The 24,461-nt window shown below is 44.9% G+C and overlaps 5 protein-coding genes across 5 annotated transcripts; 3 read left to right on the top strand and 2 right to left on the bottom strand.

Annotated features, from left to right (window-relative positions):
* LOC117227607 (uncharacterized) lies at positions 1–4,756 on the top strand. Its single transcript, XM_033483005.2, has 4 exons — positions 1–3,268; positions 3,346–3,525; positions 3,609–3,820; positions 3,901–4,756. Exons 1-4 carry the CDS (start codon positions 3,121–3,123, stop codon positions 4,252–4,254), a joined length of 894 nt encoding a protein of 297 aa, XP_033338896.2. The 5' UTR covers positions 1–3,120; the 3' UTR covers positions 4,255–4,756.
* LOC117227606 (TIP41-like protein) lies at positions 4,297–6,224 on the bottom strand. The gene is made up of 6 exons (XM_033483004.2): positions 6,065–6,224; positions 5,664–5,842; positions 5,416–5,595; positions 5,127–5,349; positions 4,785–4,943; positions 4,297–4,721 (listed from the first exon to the last, which is right to left on the bottom strand). The coding sequence occupies exons 2-6, from the start codon at positions 5,837–5,839 to the stop codon at positions 4,527–4,529; spliced, it is 933 nt and encodes a 310-aa protein (XP_033338895.2). The 5' UTR covers positions 5,840–5,842; positions 6,065–6,224; the 3' UTR covers positions 4,297–4,526.
* Positions 6,225–6,386: 162 nt separating this feature from the next.
* Positions 6,387–12,939, top strand: LOC117227605 (TWiK family of potassium channels protein 7). Its single transcript, XM_076521789.1, has 10 exons — positions 6,387–7,003; positions 8,829–8,960; positions 9,032–9,221; positions 9,363–9,578; positions 9,706–9,855; positions 10,056–10,257; positions 10,349–10,697; positions 10,839–11,452; positions 12,152–12,327; positions 12,640–12,939. Exons 1-7 carry the CDS (start codon positions 6,839–6,841, stop codon positions 10,536–10,538), a joined length of 1,245 nt encoding a protein of 414 aa, XP_076377904.1. The 5' UTR covers positions 6,387–6,838; the 3' UTR covers positions 10,539–10,697; positions 10,839–11,452; positions 12,152–12,327; positions 12,640–12,939.
* A 186-nt stretch (positions 12,940–13,125) lies between these two features.
* LOC117227602 (uncharacterized) lies at positions 13,126–20,797 on the top strand. The gene is made up of 4 exons (XM_033482997.2): positions 13,126–13,465; positions 14,251–14,490; positions 14,573–14,725; positions 14,791–20,797. Exons 1-4 carry the CDS (start codon positions 13,352–13,354, stop codon positions 18,034–18,036), a joined length of 3,753 nt encoding a protein of 1,250 aa, XP_033338888.2. The 5' UTR covers positions 13,126–13,351; the 3' UTR covers positions 18,037–20,797.
* LOC117227571 (uncharacterized) lies at positions 19,785–24,354 on the bottom strand. The gene is made up of 8 exons (XM_033482941.2): positions 24,113–24,354; positions 23,610–23,830; positions 23,319–23,510; positions 22,800–23,027; positions 22,544–22,719; positions 21,609–21,734; positions 21,115–21,226; positions 19,785–20,026 (listed from the first exon to the last, which is right to left on the bottom strand). Exons 1-8 carry the CDS (start codon positions 24,334–24,336, stop codon positions 19,794–19,796), a joined length of 1,512 nt encoding a protein of 503 aa, XP_033338832.2. The 5' UTR covers positions 24,337–24,354; the 3' UTR covers positions 19,785–19,793.
* Positions 24,355–24,461: the final 107 nt, after the last annotated feature.

The following is a 24,461-nucleotide window of genomic DNA, read 5'->3' as shown; positions in this document are numbered from 1 at the left end:
AGAGGAAGGGAGCGGGAGAGGGAGAGATTAGAATGACCGAGGTCACGGAACGTCATTCGCGAGATTCGAGTCGAAGGGATGTGGCCGACGTCCTCGTCGCTCAGTTCACGTCGTCCCATCGTCGTCGACGACAGAAAAGGTGGCTGGGATTTTAAGAGGACGAGTCAAATAAAGAGGACAACCGGCGAAGCATCGAAATTTTGAACGGCCTCCAAACTTCCCGAGCGGCCGCCGGTGGGTGGTAGTGCTGTCCGCGTTGGGAAACCATGCCGCCCTTTGACGGGTTTCGAGCATGTTGGAGAACAAGTGGCCCGGCCCCGAAGTTTTCGTTCGTCGACGACGACGGTTCGACGCGTCTCGGAGGCCCTTTGGTCGCCGATCGAGGGTTCGTCGGGACCGGCGGACCGAGCGGTTTCGGTGTCTGGAAAGACAGCCGGCGATCGAATCGGATCGAAGAGGTCGAGGTGGAACAACGATTTTCGATATATGTACATATAAGAGGACGGATGCGATAGCGGCGTGCGCGTAGCGACGTTAGCGTGATGTTTTCGCGACAGGGCGTGCGAGCGTTCTATATTAAACTCGACGAACACGGGTAGGCCGATTGCGAAACGGACGCCTGATATTTTCGTTACATCGCACGAGTAACTGCTTCCGGCCGAGCGTTCCCTCTCTCTCTCTCTCTTTCTCTCTCTCCGTCTCCTTCTCTCTTTCTCTCTCTCTTTCTCTCGCTCTCGCTCTCCCTTTCTCCGTCCCTGTCTATCCAGTCGCGCTTTCTTTATCCACCGTCCTTCCTCTCGCATCCTGCTTTTCCACTCGCTCGCCCGCCAGGCAAACTCTATTTTTCTCGCTTTGCTCGCCCAGCTCCCTTATTCGCTCGTTTCTCTCTCCTCGCCTCTCCTCTCCCCTCCTCGTCGCTCCGCTCTCCACCGCTTCGCGTCCCGCTCGGTATTCTCTCTCTCTCTCTTTCTCTATCTCTCTGTTTCTCCGTCTCGTTGTTCGTCCCTTTCTCTCGAACATCCCCGGTATTCTCTCTCTCTCTCTCTCTCGCTCTCTCTCTCTCGCTCTGTTTTGTGGTTGTTGCGCGCTCGGAGAGAGACCGGGCAGATGCCCGTGCTTCAGCCGGCCGGAAACACCTACGCATCATGGTAGCGTGCGAGGTAGCGATGCCCAGCGGTGGCTACGAGCCGCTCGCGGACCTCGCGCACCTCGATCGCCGAGCAAAAAGCGAGCGAGTCGCTCGAGAAGGACTTCGACCGGTCCAACGGAAAAATACGATCGCAAAAAAGATCCGGGCATCTTGTTCGCTAGGAGTCTCAAAGTCGTTGTCCATCTTCGAGCCACGAGGAAGACGCTTCTTCGAACAGTCGGTCGACGATTACGAATCGACTATCGATAGCCGAAAGATCGACCGATTCCGAACACCCTCGGAAATCCCACTTTCCGAGCATATCGATCATTTTTCCCTCCCTCGTTTCATTTCGGCAATCGTAAACCGTAACGAGGCGAACGTTGCTAGCGACGGGTACGATTCTCTCGCGAGCCTTGTTCGTTTCGCGTGCTATGAAATTGTTGCAAGGCATTCTGCATCGTTGCATACACGACGAGAGCCGCCGTATCTCATTCTTTCATTCGGTAAACAAATGAAGCAGAGTCGACGAGAAGTAGAGATTGCAACAGGAGCGAAGACAACGTCCAGCGAACTCTTAGATCTCGTATCCGAACGAGTAGAGGAGACAAGTTGTTGCTGTTGTTGATTACGGATTCAGCAATGAGTGTGATAGCAACGAGAGAAGAGAGGGAGACCCAGAAAACATTGTAGATAATTAGATGTTTGCCAAGCCAGGTGCGATCCGAGAGTTGCAACCGATTATGTACAGATCCGACGTGTTTCCGCTGCGGAATTAATTGAATGTTATCGACCGAAGGAGATCTCGACACTATCGCTGGCTACGTCGAAGCTTTTTTCTCTCCTGCCGTGTCACGGTGCCGGACAGTTTTTTGCGCGAACGTCTTCTACAACGGCACAGTCTCGCCGAGACAACTTCGGAAGATAGATCGATTCGCTTCGCTTCTTCCCTTCGCTCCGCTTTTTATTTCGCTGGTCCAGATACGGTTGTTCGTCTTATTCGTCTGCCACGTATTTCGTCGCATTTTCGACACGCGATTTTTCGTCGCGAGTCTCGTCGAGTTTGATCGCGCGTCGCGATTAAAGCCGCGCGTCGAACGGTTCGTTTGTTTATTGCAACCGACTAGCTCCGCGACTCGGGAATAAGACGTTATTGCTTATCGCAATAAGAGTCGCGGTCGCGAAGAATGGAACGCGGGGGATTCGAGGAATGCAAGGTGCGTGTAACAGGCGTGACCTTCCCAAGGTCAGTCGGAGTGTAAAGGAACAATGAACACGGGACCCGATCCGTGTTAGTACGCGGCGATACAGTACAACTGTGCTAACAGCAATTACGGTGTCTCAACGGAACCACGCTTTGTTAGTTTCTGCGACCATTCTCAGCTGGGCCGAGAACGAGGGATTCGTTGCTAATTCGGATGCAAATATCTCCGATCAACGATCGTCGACCGGGAAAATTCGTTTCTAAAATCGTTCGAGAATTTTACAAATTCGCGCGAACCTAATTTCATTGGAATCTGTAGAATCTAATGTGGTTCGACAGTTAAATTCCTCTAATCTACTTCGAATCTGCAGTTTCGTTATCCGATCGACTTAATTATATTCGCTCCGCGAGACCTTTTGGACCAATGGTTCTGTTATCGACGTATCGTTAAATGTTTCCGATGTCCCTATTCGATATCTCGACTCGCCCTGTTTCGAAATGCTTTTCTTTTCAATTTGAATATCTACGCTACCTACGGAGCATAGGCGCGTTCGATTTAAACTGCGCGGCAATTTTCAAACTCGTCGAGAAACAACGCACCCTGGCGTCAACGGTCGAAATCCGTTAGAACGCTGTCCAAAAACAATCCGGCGTCGTCTAGTGTCCTCTAATCGTATCATAACAAAACGCGGGAGAAGCAAGGAATCACCGCTTTGTTTAGTTCATCGTAGGTAATCGTTCGAGTTTCCTCGTGAATTTTCCAGTATTACAACGTGCAGCATTGAAAATGTCTGCCTCGAATTCATTGGATATAAAGCATTGGACGGATTTACCCGAGTCAATCGATTCGACTTTCGTTTCGATCCCCGGGGACTACGATTATCCGCACTACATTTCTGAGAAGGGAGAATGGGTCCATAAAAGAAACTTCAAAGGTACATGAACGCGATCAAAGAATTTCTACTTTTATCGAGGTTCGTTGGTATCCGTTATATTTTACGAATTGTTCTAGGTAGAATGTATGTAACCGAACCTTTCTTGATCAGGGAATTGAACAGATTCGTACCTTACTTGGATAACAATTATGTGAGATTTCACATTTTGAATATGCCGGGTATCATAATAGGTAGAATTGAAATAATGGGATTTGTCGTTGCTGTCGCCGAAGACGTTAGATTTCACAAATATCAAGGTGAAATACAATTGATACGAGTTTTATTCCGTACGCGTGAGTCGTAACAAAAGAAAATATTAATCGTAAAAGAATATTTTCAGTTGACGATGGAACGGGTACGATTACTATTTATTACGATAAGAAAAAGTTTGCAAATGATAATATGAAAAGAAAGACGATCGACGAAAAATACATGGCTTATGCGTCGCAGGGAAATTTTGAAGCTTTTAAGGGGAAAGAATTTCCAAAATCTTTTCCCGATCCTCGTCCAAATTTTAATTATCCTCAACATACCAGTATCCGTAATAAGGCAGTAAGTATGAGATTATATAGTAAATTGTAATCTATAATATCGAAAAAATAGGCATAAAAATTTATTTCATTGCTGCACAGATTTTAGAACATAACTGGTCGTTAGAGACAAAAAATGGTTTGTTGGGCAAATACATACGCCGTCGCGATTATGTCCACGCGGTAGGCTATTGTAACATGGACTTTATGTTCCGTAAAAAACCAACAGATGAAATAACTTTGAAAGACTTGTCTCTTTCGAAAATAACCTTTTTTGCAATGAATGTATCCTGCATAACTGAACATGCGTACAATGCCAAACTGTTTATGTGGATCAACAAATTCGTACGGATCAGATACGACGAGGATCCGAATAAACCGGAACTCGTTCCAGATTATAAGTCCTGGCTCAAAAACGAAGACGAAGACCAAGACGAAGACGAAGACGACGAATAAATCGCAACACGTATCGAAAAATTTTTATTTAGAAATAAACAGTTAAGCATTTAGTATATTTTTTATTCGTATGTTTAACGTCACATGTAAGATAAAGATCAAGAATTCTCCACTGTCGGTTGCGTAACAAAATTAAACGAATCGCGCGCGATTCTGGTGGGTTATCAAACAATTTTGAAACTCTTTCTGTTGCATGAAATTATGCAGATACTTATTTTATAGAGTATGCTCGCTAATTATCATAAATTATGATATAAATACGTATATGATCCTTAGGTAACAGAATTATCTGTTTCGTTTACAGTAGTATTAACAGCAATATCATCTGCTACCGCTTCGTTAGCTAGCTCGTTACTTGCACCAGACGGAGCTTTATTCGATAGTATTATTAGTTTATGATAATGGCAGCTAGTTAACGGCAAATGTGGCGCTATTTCGCTAGGTTCGCAGAACAAGTGCGGGGGTACCTAAAAGAATATAGAATTCATTAAGATCCGAAGAATGCAACGTTATTTCATTACCCTACTTACTCGCAATTCCGACACCTTAGCTTCTCTTGTTGTGTATTCGCGTAACAAATAGTCCTGACCGAACTCGTGATAAATGCGAGTATCGTTTACTCTTATCATTACGTTATCGATTCTTAAGAAATATCTTAACAAAATGAAAAAGCTGCTAGGCATGACCCGCTGTTTAAAATTAAAGAAAACCAATTACACATTTTGCACAGCGATTGTATGCTAACAATTATATGTGCTATACCGGGTGTCCTCTAACGTCGATGATACAACCGGAAAAAGGACTTAAAAACATCCTCTTCACGGTTGTTCCACAAGTACCGGGACACTCCGTACGTAAGATTGCCGACTCACAATTTTTACAGAACAAACAGCTATTCCATTATCATGCAGTTCATCCTCGAATAGCGTTAAGTCGTGATAAAATAAAATTTTATCCCTTCTCTTCAATTTATCCATATCGATTCGTTCGTGAGTTTCTTCGAATTTAAAATTATTCATTGTGCCGGTGTAGGAGGTAGTAAAAGTCCAATCGAACGGTTTTATTTTTTCTTCTAAATATTCACTGTTTTCGGATCTGTTTTCAAACAATATTTATGTAAAACCTAATGAACGAATCGGTCAGAAAATCTAATGTACATGCCTAGATTCCTTCCACACTTCCGCGCAAGCAAGTTGAACATGAATTTTTCCATTGGAGACAGTTTTCAATGCATCCAGCGCATTGAATTGTAAGTATGCTCCATCCTGATGTTTTAAAGTTAATATATTGTTTGGAAATACCATATCAGGCATATGCGGTAGTTCCAAGGTACGGCTAAAACTGTAGAGTTTGTAATAAAGTATAAGCATGCCATAGTATCGTATCGATCCATGAAACACAGAACGTACACGCAAAATTGGCAGGGACTGTCTTTGTCGTTGCAGCCGTCTTCGTTTTTGGAGCACTTAGAATGCAATATATGCGACTTTGTGTATTTGATATGCCAAGGAGGGAAGATGTGTTCTTCTTGATTAACAGGAAGTCTTAGGATATCGATTCCTCCGTGAACTTTAATCGCTGTCATGACCTAAAACAGAATATTAAGAAACACCGTGGACCCAAATAATAGTCTCTCTTTTCTAACATGGAATTTTTTAAATAATTCTTTATATAATGCAGCGAATACCAGGTTTTCTATGCGCAATGCATTCTATGTTCCTTATTTATATCGTTTAATTCACAATTGAACTTGTGAGATCAAAAGAAACAATCTCTAACCTGTCAATCGTTGCTTACTAACAATACTTACGATGGATATCCGTTCACCACGATCATCAAATTAATTTGCAGCGGATCTTCCGAATTTTCTTTTTATTACCTAGCGGCCATACTGTTTCCTGCTTGAACTTTTTATCTTTTCGATCTTGACTTTTATTCGAATCTAACAATTACCGTTTCACCGCAAGCCTGCATTACCTACACAGTGCTGCGGGTAAAAGTGCAAGTACATTTTACCACGGACAAGGCATCGAAGTAGACCAGACATCATATGGAATTTCGTGCCGCACGTTCTGAATTAACCCGCATCGCTCAAAACCCCCGTAATCCCTGAAATGGCTCGTAATTCGAATCTTTTCGTACGGTTCGTTCTTCATTTACATCTTTATGTATTTAAGAACAAATTTAAACTACTTCGTAATCAACGTATAATTAAGATTATGGAAAAAAAAGCATTGAATGAAATATTTTGCCGCCAGTTTGTTTATTAAATGGACGCGAGGATTAACGAAGTTTCTTTTACCGTAGCAATTTATTCGGTAATTTATGGAAATCGGTGAAACGAGCGATACGTGAACAGGGTGTGCGATTCGAACAGCAGATATGCTTTGTATAAAGGTCGCGATACACGGGAAATCGAATTCCAGTTAGAGTTTTAAGAGCTCCGAACGGTCTACCATCTCATCGCGGTTCCATACGGAAATAACCGGAGCGATATTGTGGAAGATTCGAGCGAACCCAATCAGTCGAGCTCGGGTGTCGGAAGCGGTTACGTGGGGACGGGGAAAGTAAACGAGGTCCTAGAATGACGAGTAAAAAGTCGAGTCTGACCGTGCAGTTTAATCAGCCGTGCGACAACGTCGACGAATCCGCGAAGAAGAGACAGATATTTATGCAAAAGATCAAAGCAGCCACCGGTCACGTTGGTCTGCTAATCATCCTGATGCTCTACACGGCGATCGGCGGTTTGGTAAGACTGACTTCGGTGTTCCGCACGGTTCATCATCCCCCTTAGAAATCAGTTTCCCTTTTCGTTTTCCTTTCGAGACGTCGATCATAGTGTCACAGTTCAGCCGAATTTACTATCTCGCTCTGCGTACACAGCTACACTTGTAGGCAGACATACAATAAGATATTGAACCGAAGCTGGGGTTCTCGGAAGCAAAGCGTAATTTAGATTTATGTCTCGAGAGTCTATCCTCGGCAAGTCGGAATAAATTATCCAGCTTGAAAGATTTTCGACGCTTCTATTCGAAATTATATCCTTTTAACACACAGATATTCGTTCGTTCTATGGAAATTAAAGCGATAATCTACGAAACGTGGGGAGACGTTTGCAAATAAATGTTAATAATAACTCTCGGGGGTCCGTCACTGTTCCGTGTACACACCGGAGCGAACCGAAACGTGTCTAGTTGTTTAGTTACAGGGTTTTATGCAGCGTGTAATATTTATAGAGATAACATCGCGAGACCGGATTTCCAATCGGCATCTTTATTTTTAGCGGTGGGCCAATCGCACAGGACCCGTTACGATTCTCCCCGGTGCCTATTCGGTGTTTTACGGTCGAAAATAATTTCTTCCATTCGAAAAACCTATCTCGACGTTACGACGCGCTACACTTCAACCGTAGACGGCGGAATGATTAATGTCGATGTCGACCAACACGTGGGTATACTTTACTACTCCGGCTATTCGAGACTCGAGAGGTTCGCAAATACGATACCCCATCCGAGATGACTTTTGCACCAGTATACGCATACGGGTGTACAAGAATCCGTAATTTTCGCGTCTGGTCGGATCGAAAATACATCTCGGGACCAGCGGTGTTTTCAAAAATATCTTGCGAGCAATAAAACGCTTTCGGGACCCGGCCTAACCCGACCTTAGTCCGACTCGAACCGTACGAATCGTTACGAGATCGTTACGAACAGTTTCAGTCCAAGATCGTTAAATTTTAGACGTTAATTTCCGTGGTCGTTTCATTTCTCAAAAAATGCCCGCCCACGGGAATCGAAACACTATCACCGCATAGCGGTCAACGTCCGAACTAGATTTCTTCTATCATCAGTCATCAGTGTCGCAGAAAAACATTAATTATCGCACGATTGTAGAATAAACATGTATGGAAGTGTTCAGGAGAATTTGCCGCATCGAAGCCGTGTGAAAGATCTAATTACAAGATCTAATTAATTAACATGAAAGCGAATCAAACTTAAAAAAGCAATTAATTATGTTTCACAATGTTGCGATTCGTTCTTTTAATATAATATCGATGCGGTATATTCCCCTGAACAATTACGTAGCCTTGGTTTATATTTTCATGCCCTAATTTTGCCATAATTAATATTTTCAAGCGCGCGTTTGTATTGCGCAAATGGGAGCGATCGCGGCGCCTCTTTTGGAGAAAAAATGAAGCTTTATCGGGGTCCGTACAGCGCCAATTAGTCCAGTGGCGAAACGCTCAAACTGCTAGCCAAACAGTGTCGCTTCTTGCGGCAGAAGCTGGAAGCTCCTTTCGAGGTTCGTACAGCGTCAATTAGTCCGGTGGCAAAACGCTCAAACTGTTAGCCAAAATCGACTATCGGTAATTTGGCTAATAGTTTGAGCGTTTCGCCACTGTACTAATTGGCGCTATGCCGACCTCTGAGAAAGCTTCTCGATGTTGGCGCAAGAGACGCCACCGTATCTATCAACGGCGGTAGATCTGGATTACTTTTAATTCGGAAAAAGCGTTAAAGTATTAAAGTAATATATGAATTTATTCTGTGCGCATGTTACACGTACGAGAACAGGTGTTCCGGCACATCGAGCTTCCGGCGGAATTGGCGCGTTTAGAAAGATTGCGCACGAATCTGCGTAACCAGAGACGTTCGTTCGTCGACTCTATCTCGAACAACACGGACGTGTCGAACTTGCAAACTTTGGTAAGAGTCCGAAACTTTGGGTATATCCTGTCGCAAGATTCTATTCGAGACGGTATATATGCGAGTTACAGGTGAGGGTGAAATTGCGTGCTTACGAGGATGTCGTTCAAGAAGCTGTACAGGGGGGTCTGTCGGTCGGCTTCGTGGCGGACACGATCGATCAAAACGATCGTGGCACGGCGGATCTACCGCCAATCGTCACTGAAAGATGGAGCGTCCTTCAAGCGGTTTTCTTCGCGAGTACCGTTCTCACCACCATTGGTACTTTGTCTAAACTCGCAAATATCCTTCCCGCTCGCGACTAACCCGATCGATCGAAGCAGGAAGTGAACCGAGGCATTGGCTATCGAATAGTAGTTGATCGATCTAATTTAAGCTCCTCCTTAAATATTTCTATTTTAGGGTACGGGAACGTCGTTCCTTCGACCAGCTGGGGGAAGATCTTTTGCATCTTCTTCGCTTTCGTTGGGATACCGCTCACGTTGATAGTGATCGCCGATTGGGGAAAACTGTTCGCCGGTGCGGTGGTTAAGGCCGGATTGGCGGTAAAGTCGAAGCTTCCGTGTCGCTGTTCGCTGTCCTGCCTTCCGGCGTATTTGGCGGGGAGGCGATCCCTCGGTAAGCTTTACCGATATACGGTATAGAGACGTGGGTTTGGAAAACAGAATCGTTTAGTTCAACAATAAATATTAATTAGTTGGCGTGTACAAAAACGGCTACCAAATTCTCTCGCGTATCCTTGTAGGAGCTCTAGCAGCGATCGCTCTCCTGTTTCTGTACCTTGCCTGCGGCGCGGGAATGTTTATGCTGTGGGAGGACGACTGGGATTTCTTCGATGGATTTTACTTTTGCTTCGTGACGATGACCACCATCGGATTCGGAGACCTGGTCCCGAGTAAGTTAACGAGGCATACGATACCGGGATTCGTTGGCAGAACGAGAACACGAAAACAGCCCGTCTAGCAATTGTAGTTTCGTTTTTCTCGGGCTAGCAACGTCTATCTTGGCCAGACGGATACACGTTCGTGTCTCTGTCCGTACGGTGCGTGTTCATACGTTATTATAGCCACGCTTCGTATCGTCGATCGTACGTAGAGAAGCCGAAGTACACTCTACTGTGCACCCTTTACATTCTGGTCGGTTTGGCGTTGACCAGCACCATCATCGAGCTCGTCAGGCTCCAATATACTCAATCGTGGAGGAGGCTCCAAAGACTTAGCGGACCGTTAGCCGAGGCTATTCGAAGACTGGGAGAGCAAGCTGGCGGCGACATGTCCGCGTTCCATTCGGATCTCAGGCACGATCGATAGAATTTTCAATAACGGTCTCGCAACAACAACGACTTCGTCGTCGCGTGTCGGTTTTATATCGATCGATTCAATTTTTAGGAAAGTGTTGACCGTGGTGTCGATGCCACGTTTGAAATGGTCGGCCTCTTTCAACCGCACGGATTCGAAGGACCAAGAATGGGAGGAAGCGGTGGAGGCTGTGCTCCGTGATATCGCTGCAACGGCGAACAACTCGCAGTCGAATAAAAAGCCGATCGTACAAATTGTCATTTACGAGTCTAGCGTTTGACTTGTCGGAATTGTTCGCTGAAATTTGTTCGAGAAACAATTTCAGAAATTGATTCGCGAGCCAGGACTAGGAAGCTCTTCCAACAAGCGACAAGATGGCGACCCAGCGGCAATGTGACTACCGGATACGCTGAAGCTAACGTTTATTTATGCTGTTACGGTAAAAAAACATTTTATAAATATTCTTTGTAATATATTGTATTAGCCTTCGGTGTTTAGCTTGCATAGAGCATCATCGGGTTTGTCGAAACGATTGAATCGGAAAGAATATTAAAATACACCATAGATCGTTCTATCGCAGATGGCGCCGCAGATAGGCACGAGCAAACGGACGATTCTCGTGTTCGGTGATGCGTAGGTAAAAGGGAACGTCAAGTTCCGTCGGTATCGAAACAACAGCCAATGAGATCAAAGAGAAAATAACTGGCTGAGAAAAGATCCTCGATAACCTCGACGGCGTGCCCATCTTTCTGCTCGTATATACCGTGGACACTTTGTGGTTCGTTTTCTCAAACGATTACGTGTGCCAATTACTACGGATAAAATTGTATTTCATCTTCTTTCACCCGCGTTCCCAAGCTGGCTTCGAATTGGGCGCGAAAATGCGCGCGTCGATGGTTTTGCTAGGGCTTGGGTACGCGCAGTAGCCGATACAATCCGGAGTTCGATCCGCAGTCCGTATGTTGGACCTACCGGATTGACGAAAACAATAATTTTATAGAGAAGCGGTCGCTAAATTTAGAAATCGCGGCACAACACGAACCGCGACAGGTGACGTTGCTGCGTCCTTGCTCGGCCTTCGTGGTAGTTCTCGGCGACTTACGGGGCCTCCGAGTGGTCCAGATCATGCAAAATTCATCCCCTCTTCGAAGCAACACCGAGATGCCATCGGCTCTCGTGTGCATCGCTTATCGTGTGCGTATATATCAACAACAAATGCGATTAGAAAGATCAGATTGTATATTAGCAGTGTGCTCGTACATGACAGTTCTGTGATGATGATGACTCGTGTGAATGTCTGTAATCGAAACGCCTCTTGCCTTATCGTTCGATCGATGAAAGAAAAACCAAGATTAAACGAATTATTTAAAAATATTATATTGCTGTTCACATCGAAATACTTTAAGAATCATCTAGAGAAAGAGTCATATTATGTCATAAAGCATTGTGTACAACAACGCATATATGCGCTACATCGTATCGTATATGTCGAAATATTTTTTTAGTCTAACCGTATACCATGTCGAATTTAGTATGTAAATTATGTTTGAAACATATTACCGGTGTTTGCAATACATTCAGAGTACGTGCTTAGATGCATCCAGTGATTGTCAGCAATCGTTAGGATGTGTATACAAAAGTAATGCACCATTCGGGCGGCATGAATCATTTTAGCGTCGTGTTCATGCGTTTGGTTTGCGCGGTTTATTTGAAAGCGTACAATAGGATAACTGTTCGTTATTTGCTAAGTCAATCGCTGTCGCTACGCATTTCTAAATAATAAAGATCCAAAATCTATCGATAAAATGCAGAATAAAAATCTCATACGAATACGAATTCTTCTGTGAAATGTGTGTGAATAATTCGATGCGCTTAAAATTTTACTTTATTTAGCAAGTCAGTATGATGACTGGAACCAAAGACCCTACGGAGAAACCAAAAGTGAAAGAAATCAAGGAGGAGATTATACAACACGATACCCTAATTAAAAGAAGTTTCGCAGATTTTAAGGTCAATAATTATGTGGAAACTTGTCTCGAGTTCTCCAAAGACATGATGGAGTCTATCAGGTGATCGATATATCTATCAGTGTGCAATCGATATAATTTCTCTGGATCGACAATTCGATATTTATTATGCACACTGCCGCTCTAAAGTATGTGGACAATTGCAATTTTTAAAGAATTCGCAACACATAAAATATAGATTACATGTACAATAAATATATTGATTGTATTCCAGCAACTTTACATTTAGTAAATTAAGACATTAATTTAATTCCAGGTACACACTGCATTTTCGAAAGTGTTCGCATACTTTTGAACGATGGTGCGTGTCTTTACGAGAATTTGAAATAACGCCGTTTGCATTTGTTGTCGTAGGTTGCTTCTTCAGGAGTTGAAAACTCGTTTCGAAGAATTTCGAAACCAACAACAGTCTATCCTTGATTTATTTTCTTTGTCGAATCTACTGAAGTGGACTAAGGTGGAGCAAATAACTGAAACGATCAATGAAAAACTGCCGAAGCATTAACGTTCCGTCGATAATCGTGTATCAAATACCAAGCATTCGAAGCTACACACAATTCGATTCAAAAGTCAACAATTATATTGATACTCGCGTGCATTCTGAATGTACAATATCGTGAAATTGTTTCGATTAAAAAAAAGTAATGATAACGATACGACTGTAAACTAATTATACATCATCGATACCACCCCGTCCCGTCGAGAAAAGTATAAATAACGGAATGCACGGTTTGAAAAGTACAGTGTAATTTTCAAACGTAACGTTTCGAGATATATACATATATGTATATGTATATGTATATATACATGTATACGAGATATGCGAGAAGTACGTTGCGTTGCGATATAATATCGATATATAACCGACGCCATCATGAATGATCATGAATTCGCGCCCGTTACCGTTAATATAATGCGTCATATTGTATTTGTTGTTTAATTCGGGAAACCGTGAAAAATCGAGCTTTCTTTTTTGTTCAGTTAATACCGAATTTTTTGCGGATGCTTCATGCACATCACGCGTAGTTAATTGACGTTTTTCTTGGTTACCTCATACACATCCAGTATGCCAACACAATATTGTTTTCTCTGTGCGAGCGACGAAGGAGTTTTCGTGGATATTACCACTGAAAATATACAGAAATTTCGTACACAATTCGAGATTTGTTCATTGGTTAAGGTAAGTTTACCAAATACTTGCATATAGTCGGTTCTACATTCGCTTTTTGTTCGATTCGCTTCAATTTATCTGAGCGTGCGTCGCGTAAGACGCACATTAGCAACAACAATATTCTATCACCAGGATATATTCGAATTTTACGTTTTCTAATTTTCTTTAACCAAAAAGGAAATAATTGAATCTCCTCGTTATATAATCATTACGATATTGGACAAAAGAAACGCGTTACTTTCTACTTATGTATTTCCATTATTTTTCTTAAGAGTGAAGCCCAACAACATCCGGCTTTTGTTTCTATTAGAAAACTACGAAGGCAACCGTTGATTAAATTATTTATTCAAGAACTAATACATCACGTTTTGGTTTAGTAAATTTTGAAAGAGTTGTCGTTAACCTCTGCTTTCTCTTACACCCAAATATTTTAGGTGTATTCAGGTTTACTTTTTTCTTGTACACACAGCACTGTTCTATGCTTCAATAATTAAATTCTTATTGTTATCTCCTTATTTAAACAGTGTTTCTATCACATATTCTCAAGTAATATTTATGTACATATACTAAATTATAAACAATAAAACAGATTAATTTTGCACAACCGTATCTTCTGTTTTCTATGGATATGTTTATCGATACGCGTGCACACAATGTAAAACACACAACCGAGTTTTCTGAGTTTTCCATTATATAGCTCGCATTAAATTTTATGTTATTATCGCCATTATTAAGCATCTTATAGTTAAAAAATTATTTGTACTCACGTGTTAAACATAGTTTACTTTTTGTAGGTATCTATATCTAGCAAGTCGCAAACTAAAATTTGTCACAAATGTGTGTACGAATTAAATCAGTGCAGTACCTTTTTACAAAACTATAAAAAGAGTTTAAAGCAACAACCTCAAGATTGGAGACCCTATTGCAGTTTATGTTTTCAAATGCCAAAAAATGAATACATCTTTTATCTTAGTAAAGAAGATTCTTTACAATTTAAGTCTATCGAAAAAATACGACAAGTCGTGAACGTTGAGGTATGAAATAATTGTATGCTTTTACACGATCTAATTAATTAAATAATACAATCTCAAAATTGATACTATTGAATGCTGATAGGCTGGTAAGATTCAATTAGACATCGTTCTTGTATGTCTGTCCTGTCGATACACGGTGGATGTGTTGTTCGATTTAAAAAGTTTATCGAATCAAATTGGGTCTATATTGGACAAGAAAACTGAGAAAGACATCGATTATTCAAGGTTTCCAAAGGTGATGAGAAAGTATAACGAATCGCGATCCATCGACAGAGTATAATATCCCTATTATCGTTTTAGGTCAAAACAACTGTTATCAGTCGCAAAACTACCATCACAGAGTCTGAGAAAGCAACATTGAAATCAAGAGTGAATACAAACGGCGATTCCAACATGAAGATATATACGAGATCTAAAGCTAAAGTACAAGATAATAGAGTGAACAATAAAGCCGTTGCAATATCGGACGAACAACTCTGCGTAGAATGTCATAATCCTGTTAAATCTAATAGCGATTCGCGTGTGAATGAGAGGACAGGTCAGAAGAGCGTGTGTAACGACTGTTGGGAGAGTAACCGTTCCAATGCGAAAGACACCGAAGTACATCAGAGCTCGACCGAAACAAAAGTTTGCAAAGTTTTCCTCAAAGATGTATTAGGCCAAACGGCAACGCAGAAGGGGAAGAAGATGAACGAAGTCGAGAAAGATAATCAAAACAAGAAAAAACCAGGACCAAAAGCGATGCCCAAGGAATTTAGGGACATACTCAGGGATTCGGACAGTAGCGTCGTAAAATTGAGTCAGAAACGTTCTAGTAAATCAGCGAATATCGACGATACTGACAACAGCGATATACCAAGCAAAAGACAAAAACGTGGCTCGAAGGGATCGCTCTCAGACCAAGACGTAAGGATATCATCTAGAAAGACGCGCAAACGAAAAGGTACTGGTCAGAAGTCCGATTCCGATTATCTCGTGAACAGCAACAACGTCAAAGAATCCAACAAGGGTTCTCCAAGCAAGCACAAGACAATTGTTATATCTTCTGCGTCAGACGCGGAAATCGAGATACGTGTACCGAACAGATGCGCGCGTAAAGGATTGAGAAGTATTTTGGCCGAAAAAAATACTCCGAAAGATACAGACGATGGTCCGTCGAAGAAGAAGAAACTAAGATTCACGAACGATCCACTTATGATCATCGATCTGACGAATACATCCGACGAAGGTGGAAGACCTAAAAGAAACGTGGCGAGACGAACCGCCGACAAAGGAGAGAAAATCGTGAAATCGGCCTTGGCGAAGAAGTCGTCGGGAAAAACAGAGTCCTCGGAATCCGAGTCTAAGGATTCTTCCGTCGAAGAAGAGATTGAAACGTACTCTTGCGAAGAGTGTGGAGTTAATTATGAAAATAAAGTCGTATTCCTGACGCATAGATTGTCGCATTACAAGCAACCGAAGTTGGAATTGCAGAAACTGAAAATCGATAATAAATCGAAGGAGGTGTCAGTGGGCGCGAGCGAAGCAGCAGACGAACAATCCGAAGATCAGTCGGAAGGTATAAGGATCACCGTGGACGACGACGACGAAGAGGAGACAGAGTTGGAAGCGAATAACTTGGAGAACAACGCTGAGACAAGTTCTCGCGCGGAAGAGACTGCTGCTTCTCCCGGGGAGGAGGCACCGAAGGACACCGTTGATACAGAAGTCCGCTTCAAAGAATCCGATAACGATCAGCCAACTGAAAAAGACGGTAAAGACAAAGAGAGTATTCAGGGCCGCGCGAGTAGAAGTCCGAGCGGCAACGATGACAAGACCAACGACGAGAACGTCTCGGAACAGGTTGAAGAGGAAGACGTGGAGGATATTTCGCTAACCAACCTTGAAGATGATCAAGAAGAAGAAAAGGAAGTCGGCGAAGGCGCTGAGAAAGAAGAAATGGAAGGGAAGGAAAAAGAAGCCGAGTCTGAAAATACGATGGTAGACGCGGTCGACGAAGCGGAACCGAAAGTAACGATCAGCGAAGAGAAATTTGAAGAAGATGTCCACAAAGACGACGATGTCGATAAATTGGATTCTTCCGAGAAACTTGAAGCAAATGCGAACCAAGAAAAAGACAAACCCGATGAAGACGAGAGCAACGAGAAAGATGAGAGCAAGGAGAAAAGCGACGTCGAGTCGTCTGAAAAATCTGAGGAAAATCCAGTCGAAGGAAAAGAGGATTTAAACAGTTTCGATACGCCCGAGGAGAAGATCGAGGAAAAGAATAAGTCGGTGGAGATAAGTCGAGATTCTTCCGACGAGTCCCAAGAGAATGTTATCGAGAAGGAAACGGCGGAATCGAGCGACAAACCTGCGGAGGAAAAAGTCAGAAGAAAAAGCCGAAAAATCGAAAAAGCCGAGATCGAGAAAGCCGAAGGAACAAACAAATTAGATTCTTCCGAGAAATCTCAGGGAGCGACGGGTTCCCCCAGCAGAACGAGCCCACGGAGGAGTAAATCGAGTAGCTTAGGGAAACTCGAGGAGAACAAACGAGACAACTCCGAGAGTTCCGAGGAAAAGGACAAGGTTACTTCCTCACCGGAGCGGAGGAGCACGAGGAAGAGCAAGACAGTGTTGCATTCAAAGATCGAAGAGAATAAGAAATCTGAAGAAGGAAAGGAGAAGGCGGCGGGTTCCCCCGATAATCTTGGCAAGTCGCCGGAGAGAAAGAGCCCGAGAAGGAGCAAGTCTGTTTTGTCCGCCACGACCGAAGAGAACAAGAAAGATTCTGCCGAGAAATACGAAGAAAAGGACGAGTCGAGCAAGCCTGAAGAGAAAAAGGTCACGAGAAAGAGTAATAAATCGGTCAGCTTTACAAAGTCCGAAGGGAAGGATAAGCAAGAGGCCCCTGAGAAACCCGAGGAAAAGTCCGAGTCCGTTGAAAAACGCGAGGACCAGCTAGATTCCGCTGAGAAACCCGGAAGCGAGCCAGATGCCTCCGAGAAACCCGAAGACAGGTCAGATTCCTCGAAAAAACTCGAGGTAAACGAGAGCAAAGGGGAGAAAGTCGTCGAGGCGGAGGCGGACGTAGTTGTCGAAATTAACGAGGACAGTAGTTCGGACGACGTTATGGAGGTGTCCGAAAAAGAGCCTGACCACAGGCCGAGTGTCAACGACACGGAAGAAGTGCTGGACTCGAACGACGAAAATTCGAGCGACGTCGTGGAAATATGCGAGCGAAAGGACGAGGTAGAGTGCATAGAAGAGACGAATCCTCCCGACGAGACCGACAGAAGCGCGAGCAGCGGCGCTGAAAAAAGTGACCAAGATATCGCGGCGGTGCCAGCTTCCGATTCCGCGGACGTGGCGGCCGAGATTCTGCAGGAAGTTCTCGATCTGGCGAGCGCGGAGATCCAGAAGCGACAAGACGTCACCGAGGTCGCCGATGGAAACGACTCCGACGACGCGGAGACGTTGGAAAATATTTCAAGAGAAGTACAAAACGGCGGTGACGCGAACTCCCGAGAATCGCACGCTCGTTTCTCGACGATCGATCCTTCATAAATCGCTGTCAATTAAATTTCCATTGGCCCAATTCATCGGATAATAGAATCCAACTATAGAGCACGTACAATCGTTGGCATCTCGTACGACGATTTACGGTTGGTTAGTCCACTTCAAAGAAGTCGCGGGAATGCTTCGAAAATTGTTCCGTTCGTTCTCTCCGATACTTTTTCGTTTCGAGGTTCGCGCCAAAAGATCTGTGTCTCGTTTAAACAGCGGAGCTCGCGCCATGTAATTTTATATCATTCTTATGAACGATGTCATTTTGTGTTTCGTATGTACGACCGTTATAATAGTCTGATTTCAACCAGTAGTAGTTGCTTGTTCATTTTCGAACGAATCCCACATCACCGTTTCTTCTTCGACAACGTTTTACACGAACGAATGATTCGCGCCGCGGTGAATATCGATGATCATTATAAATATGCGTGTTTGTATATTCTTGTATAACGTATACGTTCCCTACGACATATTTGAAAGTTGTACAGGTTTTTGCGTGCAATGTAGTAGACTCGAGTGTTTCGGGAAACGAATCGGGGTATTGTACGATCAATCGTCGACCAGTTCGGCCAGGTCCGGAGCCAGGAGAATACCTAATTCCCGCGAGAACAACAAAGCCATGCAATCTCTTCTCGTCTTGTTCGCAAACACGCGCGTCTATAGCGTTCGAATTTTATAGATATTTAATGCGAGATGCAAGAAGTTTTAGCCCTTCGAGGGCGAGAATTGTTTTAAATATTCAAAATATTCAAAATAGTTTCTTTTCGATCTACCAAATTGTAAACTTGTCTTTTGTTATTGAAGCAATTAAATGATTTGCTTATCGATAGAATCGTGCAACATGTATGAAAATCGTGTTTGCTCGGCATACCATCGCTGTCCGTCTACGTCCTCGTGAATTCTCGTTCATTTCTATCCAGCTCCGATTCTTGGAAATTTCTCCCGAACTTACCTGCGGCGTCGAGCCGATAACCGGAAACCGGCGACGACGCTCTTCGATCATTCGCGGCCGCGCGTATCTCCTCGACCGTCGTCGTCGAAGCTTCGCGAGGACGACGATAAAAACGAGATCGTATCTTCCGGAGCTTCGTGCCGCGTGTCCGAATACGATTCGTCTTCTGAAACCGAAAGAGAAGAGTTCGGGCAAGTACGCGCCGCAATTCACACGTTCGGATCGTCGACTCGAAGAATTTTATCTCAAAATAATCGCGTCGGTTTCGTCCGCGTAACGTCTCGCGATCCCACGGGAATCGTCGTCGAGTATCCGTCAGTTTTGTAGGAGGAAACGCAGTGGCCATTTGCAACACAGTCAGCGCACGTTCGCGTATACACGCATACGTATTATTATAAGAATAAAGAATATAACGTCGCACGAAACGAAGAAAACATTCGGGGGACAGAGGTTCGCGAAACGAGTTTGCCGTGTACATAAGATTGAAATCGCATTTCGCGATTCGCGTCCGCGAAGAGAAACGACGATCACGCGGGACTAGATCCGATCGAAAGTATCGACGCGCGGTCGCGTTTCTTCCGTATCGCGTCGAGCCATTCGCCCGGAATATCGATCTTCCGATCTAGGGGAGCATCGAAATCTCGGTTTCGAGTCGGTTCGAATCTCGGATCGAACAAAATTTCGAGCGGGAGCGCTTCGAGACGAAATTTCGAATTCGGTTCAGCTTTGATTTCTTCTGCCGAAACGATCGGAGGACAATTGGAAGTCGCGGGACCAAGACGGGAGAACGGCGGAGTTTTTTCTTTTAAATCGGCACAGTTTTTTTTTTAAGTCGGAGGGTTAAACCGGTTCGCGAGATCTCGACGCGACGCGAGAAACGCGCGATCGTCGAAAAGTCGTTTCCATAATTACCGCGTGTCTCCCAGTGCCAAAACGGCTCCCTCAGGCTTTTCCATCGACAGATCGCCAGGGTCGCGGATCGATCGTACGCGCCGCATCGCAGAAGCAGATCCCAGTACTTCTCGATCCTCTCTTGTCCTACGGATACACAGAGGCGCGCGAACGCGTCAGGCTCGTACGTTGAACGGTCGCCCTTCGTCGACGATCGATACGCCTGTTTAATTTTTTAACGCTCCTTTCTAACCGCGGTAGTCGCGCGTTTATCTATTTTCTTTTTTGCAACTGTACTTTCTTAGCATCTTCGTTCTCGACGATATCTTTGTTTCGTTCGCCGAAATGGATACACGCCGTCGAAGCTAGACCGTGGAAAACGCCGACGATCGATCAATGTTCCGGTGGGAGAACCGGTAAATGCCATAAACGCGATCAAATTCGTGAAATTTCCGTTCGATCGGAAGAATCCACGGTCCAGCGACTGCGCTCGTCGCTCGTTTCTCGATTATTTCTAGTTTTTCTAGTTTGTAAGCCGCGAGGCAAGATGCGCTTCTCGATCGTGAGACGGTCGGTTTTAATTTCATACGGTAGCCGCGTTAAGTTCGGCAAAACGCGATCGAACCGTCGACACATCTCCGAGCGGACGGCACAGATTTCATTTGCACGGACGCGGCTGGCGACATCCGCGTCCTTCGATATTTGCCGGAAAGACGGCTAGATAACGTACACGCGTACGGGAAACGAGGCGAGAAGATAGAGCGTCGCGTATCGTAATTCCTATCCGTTTGTACGTTTTAAGTCTAGCTCTGTAGCCCCACCGCAGGACGCGCGCGCGTTTTCCTCGCGTCGCGTCGATATCTACCTATAATACAATTGTGCATTTGTAACATAGAATAAAGAATAGCTGGTAAACTAGCTAGCCCCGCTCTTCTACCCGTCGACGACGACGATAGAAACACCGTGGTCGTTTCGCGAACGATCGAATTTGCTTAGCGCCGTATCGATCGCGATCTCGAGCAAGCCGAGCCGATTGCTTTGTAATAACGATAAATTGATTTATTGTAATTATATATATATATATATATGTAAACGCGATAGCTTTAGAGTCGCGAACGTTCCCGTAGAGGCTTTTAGAGGCGAGCTATCGTCGAACGGCACGCGAAAGGACCGGTGGTTTTAGCGTCGAGCCACGTTCGGTTTCTCCTTTTAGTTTCGTAACTGTAGAACAGTACCCTTCGAGATTCCGGCGACGCATCTGGCTCGGTCGGCTTCACCGGACAGGTCGAGGTCGTTGTACAATCTCAGAGCTTCCTCCAAATGAACGGTGGACACGTCCAGCTTGCCCTGATCGAACATAAACGCGCGCGCGCGCGAATCGTTGGATCGAGTCGCAAATTATTTCCGTCGCGGTTAAATCTTCATGTTGTATAATAAAATAATTATTATATTTATCTTATTCGTCGACACGACGATCGATTCGATGCCGATTCTTTTGTATATTCGTCTCGGAAAGAGCCGCGTCGATACGTACTATCGTATCGACGCGCGTCCGACTCGATCCAACGGATCGTCGCAACATTTTCGTTAATTTTTCTTTCACTTTTATTTTCACACGTAGCGACCCAGCTCACCATGTTTTTGTCTTCTATTTTGTACCATTGTAGACGTTTTCGTAAATAAGTTAGCTAGCGTAGCAACGTGTTGTGTTATCATTTCATCGGTTTACCTTGCTCAGGTGGTGCTCGCCGGTGTAATAGTGCGCGTCGGCGAGCTTCTCGAAGAGACTCAGTTCTTCGGCGGTCTCCCGTAACATCCGCAAGTGCTTTTCCGTGCGAGCATCGTCGTCCAATTGCTGTTCGCACGTAAAAATCGTTTCTGCTTAACGCGTCGGCCTCGATTCGAACGATTGCGGCGGCTCTCGCGACCGTCTCGAGGATTTTGAAAATCTTGGGAATTCTTATAATCTCGAATCAGGAAACGTTTTCAGGAACTCGATCCGATCGCGAAATTTATCCTCCGCCGGACCCGGTTCGCGTACGCGCATGTAAGAGCACGCTTTTCCTTTCTCCGGTTCGAAACGATTCGAATTCACCGCCACCGATCGACTCGTGGCGTCGCCCGCGGCGAAACTTCGAAGCTCCTTTCGGAGTTCGTACAGCGCCAATTAGTCCGGTGGCAAAATGCTCAAACTGTTAGTCAAAGTCGGCTGTCGGTAATTTTAGCTAGTAGTTTCACCGTTTTGCCACCGGATTAATTGGCGCTGTCGGCCGCTTTGTTCACGCGAAATCGACGCAGCAGACGCTCCTCTATAAATCCGTGCCCTTGGTTTATCGTTTTATGCCCTATTTTTGCCTTAATTAATATTTTTCGGCGACCATGCGTTCTGCGAATGCGGGCGACAGTGGCGCCTCTTGCGGCGAAATCTCGAAGCTCCTTTCGGCGTTCGAACAGCGCCAACTCGTCCGGTGGCAAAACGCTGAAACTACTGGCCAAAATTACCGATAGCTGATTTTGGTCAGCAGTTTGAGCGTTTCGCCACCGGACCAATTGGCGCTGTACGGATCCCGAAAGGAGCTTCGCGGTCTCCCCGCTAGAGGCGCTGCAAAGTCCATCGGCAGCGGGAGATTCGAATAGCGTCGAACCAAAGTTTCGATTTATTACCTTGTAGGCGAACGCCAGTTCCGTGTGCGCGTTGCAAACACCTTCAGGATCGGGAACCCTCTTCGCCAAAGCCAGCAGCTTCGAAAACGTTTTCAACGCGCTTTTCGCATCGTTCACAGCCATGTAACACTTGCCGAGTTCGTGCAGCGTCTCGTTCAGATATTCCGCGGCTTCGGCTGTGGTTCGATGTTCGATTAATTTTCAAACGATCTCGACCACATTCGGGATACATCGAGATTCGATCTACGGGATCTACCGTCTGTCGCTCTTTCGAGGGCCTCGAGGCAGGCTCTCAAAGCCGCGTCGGGATTGTCGGCTCGTTCCTTTCGCGCAAGGATCAGCAGAGCTTTGTACAGAAGAACGTTGCACTCTCGAAAGATCGCGCCCTGCTTCTCTCCGAGCACTTTCGAAGCGTTCCACGTTTTATTTTCGGATGCCTCGCGTGCCTCGTTCAGATAGACCAAAGCTTCTCCGGAGTTCTGCACTGTTACCGCAATCGTCTCTAAATCTTTCGCTATACAGTAACTTCTCTCTAATCGACGCTCGGATTGTCCACAAAAATGGACAATTTAGGGAAAGGACATACGATTATTCGAGCCTTGCGGTTCGTTTTTATAGTTACGAATTGTCAACGAGTATAAAAGCCATGAATAATCGTATCTCCTCTTCCCAAATTGTCCATTTTTCTGCCGAATCTGAGCGTCGGTTAGGGAGTCATTACTGTGCTTTCAAGAATCGTGAGTCCAAGGTTTCTCCGATGTTTCGTGCTACTAACGTTCGTGGAAAAGGAATCGCCCGTACAGATATCGGACCAGGGTGATCGTCCGACGATCGTCGTCCTCGACCAACTCCGCGGCCGAGAGGGCTGCCTTGTAGAGATGTTCGGCTATCCACCACCATTCCCAAGTTTTCCTCTGGAAGAACAACGCGGTGTCCAAGAAGGCCGTTGCTCGAGACACGCGATCGTCTGCAAACGGGAGTCGAAACAACGATAGAACACGAAATCGTTGGTCTCGAGGAACGGTCTCGGGTTAAAGTAACCCGAATTCGACGGAGAACAACGTACTCCTCCTCGTCGCTTTCTCGTACGAGATCAGTCCTTCCTGCAACCGATCCAAGAAGTCCTTCCGATCCTTGAGAGACGGTTTCTTCCATAGCAGAGCACCCACCGAAGACTCGGTGATCGTTTCGTCGATCTTCAACAGCTCTTTCATCCAACGAGCCGCGTCCTCGAAGTTTCTCTCCTCGAGCTCGAGCAGAATCGCTTGGTGATACGGTATACGGTGTCTGCTCGCGATCAGTGTCGCTTTCAGTTTCAATTTCGATCGGTTCGTACGTGGGATCGATCGTAGCTCTAGGTCAGGGGTGGCCAAGCGTTCGATCGCTACGAGCCTGTTGTTTACCTGTTTTTTAAATTATAGGCGGCGGTCTACCAGCATCGTATACGTCGAGCGATCGTAAGAAAAGTAGAGATTTAAAGCCAAAAATAAGTTTTTAAACTAGGAATAGTTCCGCGGCCGACGCTTTGGCCACCCCCGAAGGGGGTTCAAGGGGTACGATGGCAAAGACCTTCTGACTCGCGCGGCATTCAAGTTCGGCAACGCGGCCTTCAATTCCATCGTAACCCTCTTGACCTCGTGCCATTCTGCTTGGGGCAGAGTCTTCAGATCCGCCGGATACACGATGCGTTCGATTTCCTTGTCGCTCGAATCGCTCGACCATTCGTCGTAGTCGTCGTTCTTTAAAAGATCTACGACGTCGTGCCGTTCGACTCGCTGGTCTCGAACAGCCATTTTGTTACATTTATCGCGCAATTTTGTTTCGCATCGCTATCTCCTCTCGCTTCCGTATCATTTCTCCGCTCCAAAATTATACGTGGCACACGTTTGCTATTTTAACGGCAGCATTTGATATATTG

This window comes from Megalopta genalis, chromosome 5 (genome assembly GCF_051020955.1).
Source record: "Megalopta genalis isolate 19385.01 chromosome 5, iyMegGena1_principal, whole genome shotgun sequence".
Lineage (NCBI taxonomy): Eukaryota > Metazoa > Arthropoda > Insecta > Hymenoptera > Halictidae > Megalopta > Megalopta genalis.
Note: the sequence above shows the minus strand (reverse complement) of the source record. Positions and strands in the feature narration are given on the sequence as shown.

Bases quoted from the DNA above. Each gene is read 5' to 3' on its own strand.
- LOC117227607 (XM_033483005.2), top strand. From the start codon at position 3,121: ATGTCTGCCTCGAATTCATTGGATATAAAGCATTGGACGGATTTACCC. The intron at 3,269-3,345 runs GTACATGAACGC...GAATTGTTCTAG, and splicing joins CCATAAAAGAAACTTCAAAG to GTAGAATGTATGTAACCGAA. The intron at 3,526-3,608 runs GTGAAATACAAT...GAATATTTTCAG, and splicing joins TAGATTTCACAAATATCAAG to TTGACGATGGAACGGGTACG.
- LOC117227606 (XM_033483004.2), bottom strand. From the start codon at position 5,839: ATGACAGCGATTAAAGTTCACGGAGGAATCGATATCCTAAGACTTCCT. The intron at 5,350-5,415 runs GCATGTACATTA...GTTTGAAAACAG, and splicing joins GAAGTGTGGAAGGAATCTAG to ATCCGAAAACAGTGAATATT. The intron at 4,722-4,784 runs GTAAGTAGGGTA...ATATTCTTTTAG, and splicing joins CTAAGGTGTCGGAATTGCGA to GTACCCCCGCACTTGTTCTG.
- LOC117227605 (XM_076521789.1), top strand. From the start codon at position 6,839: ATGACGAGTAAAAAGTCGAGTCTGACCGTGCAGTTTAATCAGCCGTGC. The intron at 7,004-8,828 runs GTAAGACTGACT...GTACGAGAACAG, and splicing joins ACACGGCGATCGGCGGTTTG to GTGTTCCGGCACATCGAGCT. The intron at 10,258-10,348 runs GCACGATCGATA...TTCAATTTTTAG, and splicing joins GCGTTCCATTCGGATCTCAG to GAAAGTGTTGACCGTGGTGT.
- LOC117227602 (XM_033482997.2), top strand. From the start codon at position 13,352: ATGCCAACACAATATTGTTTTCTCTGTGCGAGCGACGAAGGAGTTTTC. The intron at 13,466-14,250 runs GTAAGTTTACCA...TACTTTTTGTAG, and splicing joins AGATTTGTTCATTGGTTAAG to GTATCTATATCTAGCAAGTC. The intron at 14,491-14,572 runs GTATGAAATAAT...GAATGCTGATAG, and splicing joins GACAAGTCGTGAACGTTGAG to GCTGGTAAGATTCAATTAGA.
- LOC117227571 (XM_033482941.2), bottom strand. From the start codon at position 24,336: ATGGCTGTTCGAGACCAGCGAGTCGAACGGCACGACGTCGTAGATCTT. The intron at 23,831-24,112 runs GTCTTTGCCATC...GATCGCGAGCAG, and splicing joins AATGCCGCGCGAGTCAGAAG to ACACCGTATACCGTATCACC. The intron at 21,735-22,543 runs GTAATAAATCGA...ACGTGCGAACAG, and splicing joins AACTGGCGTTCGCCTACAAG to CAATTGGACGACGATGCTCG.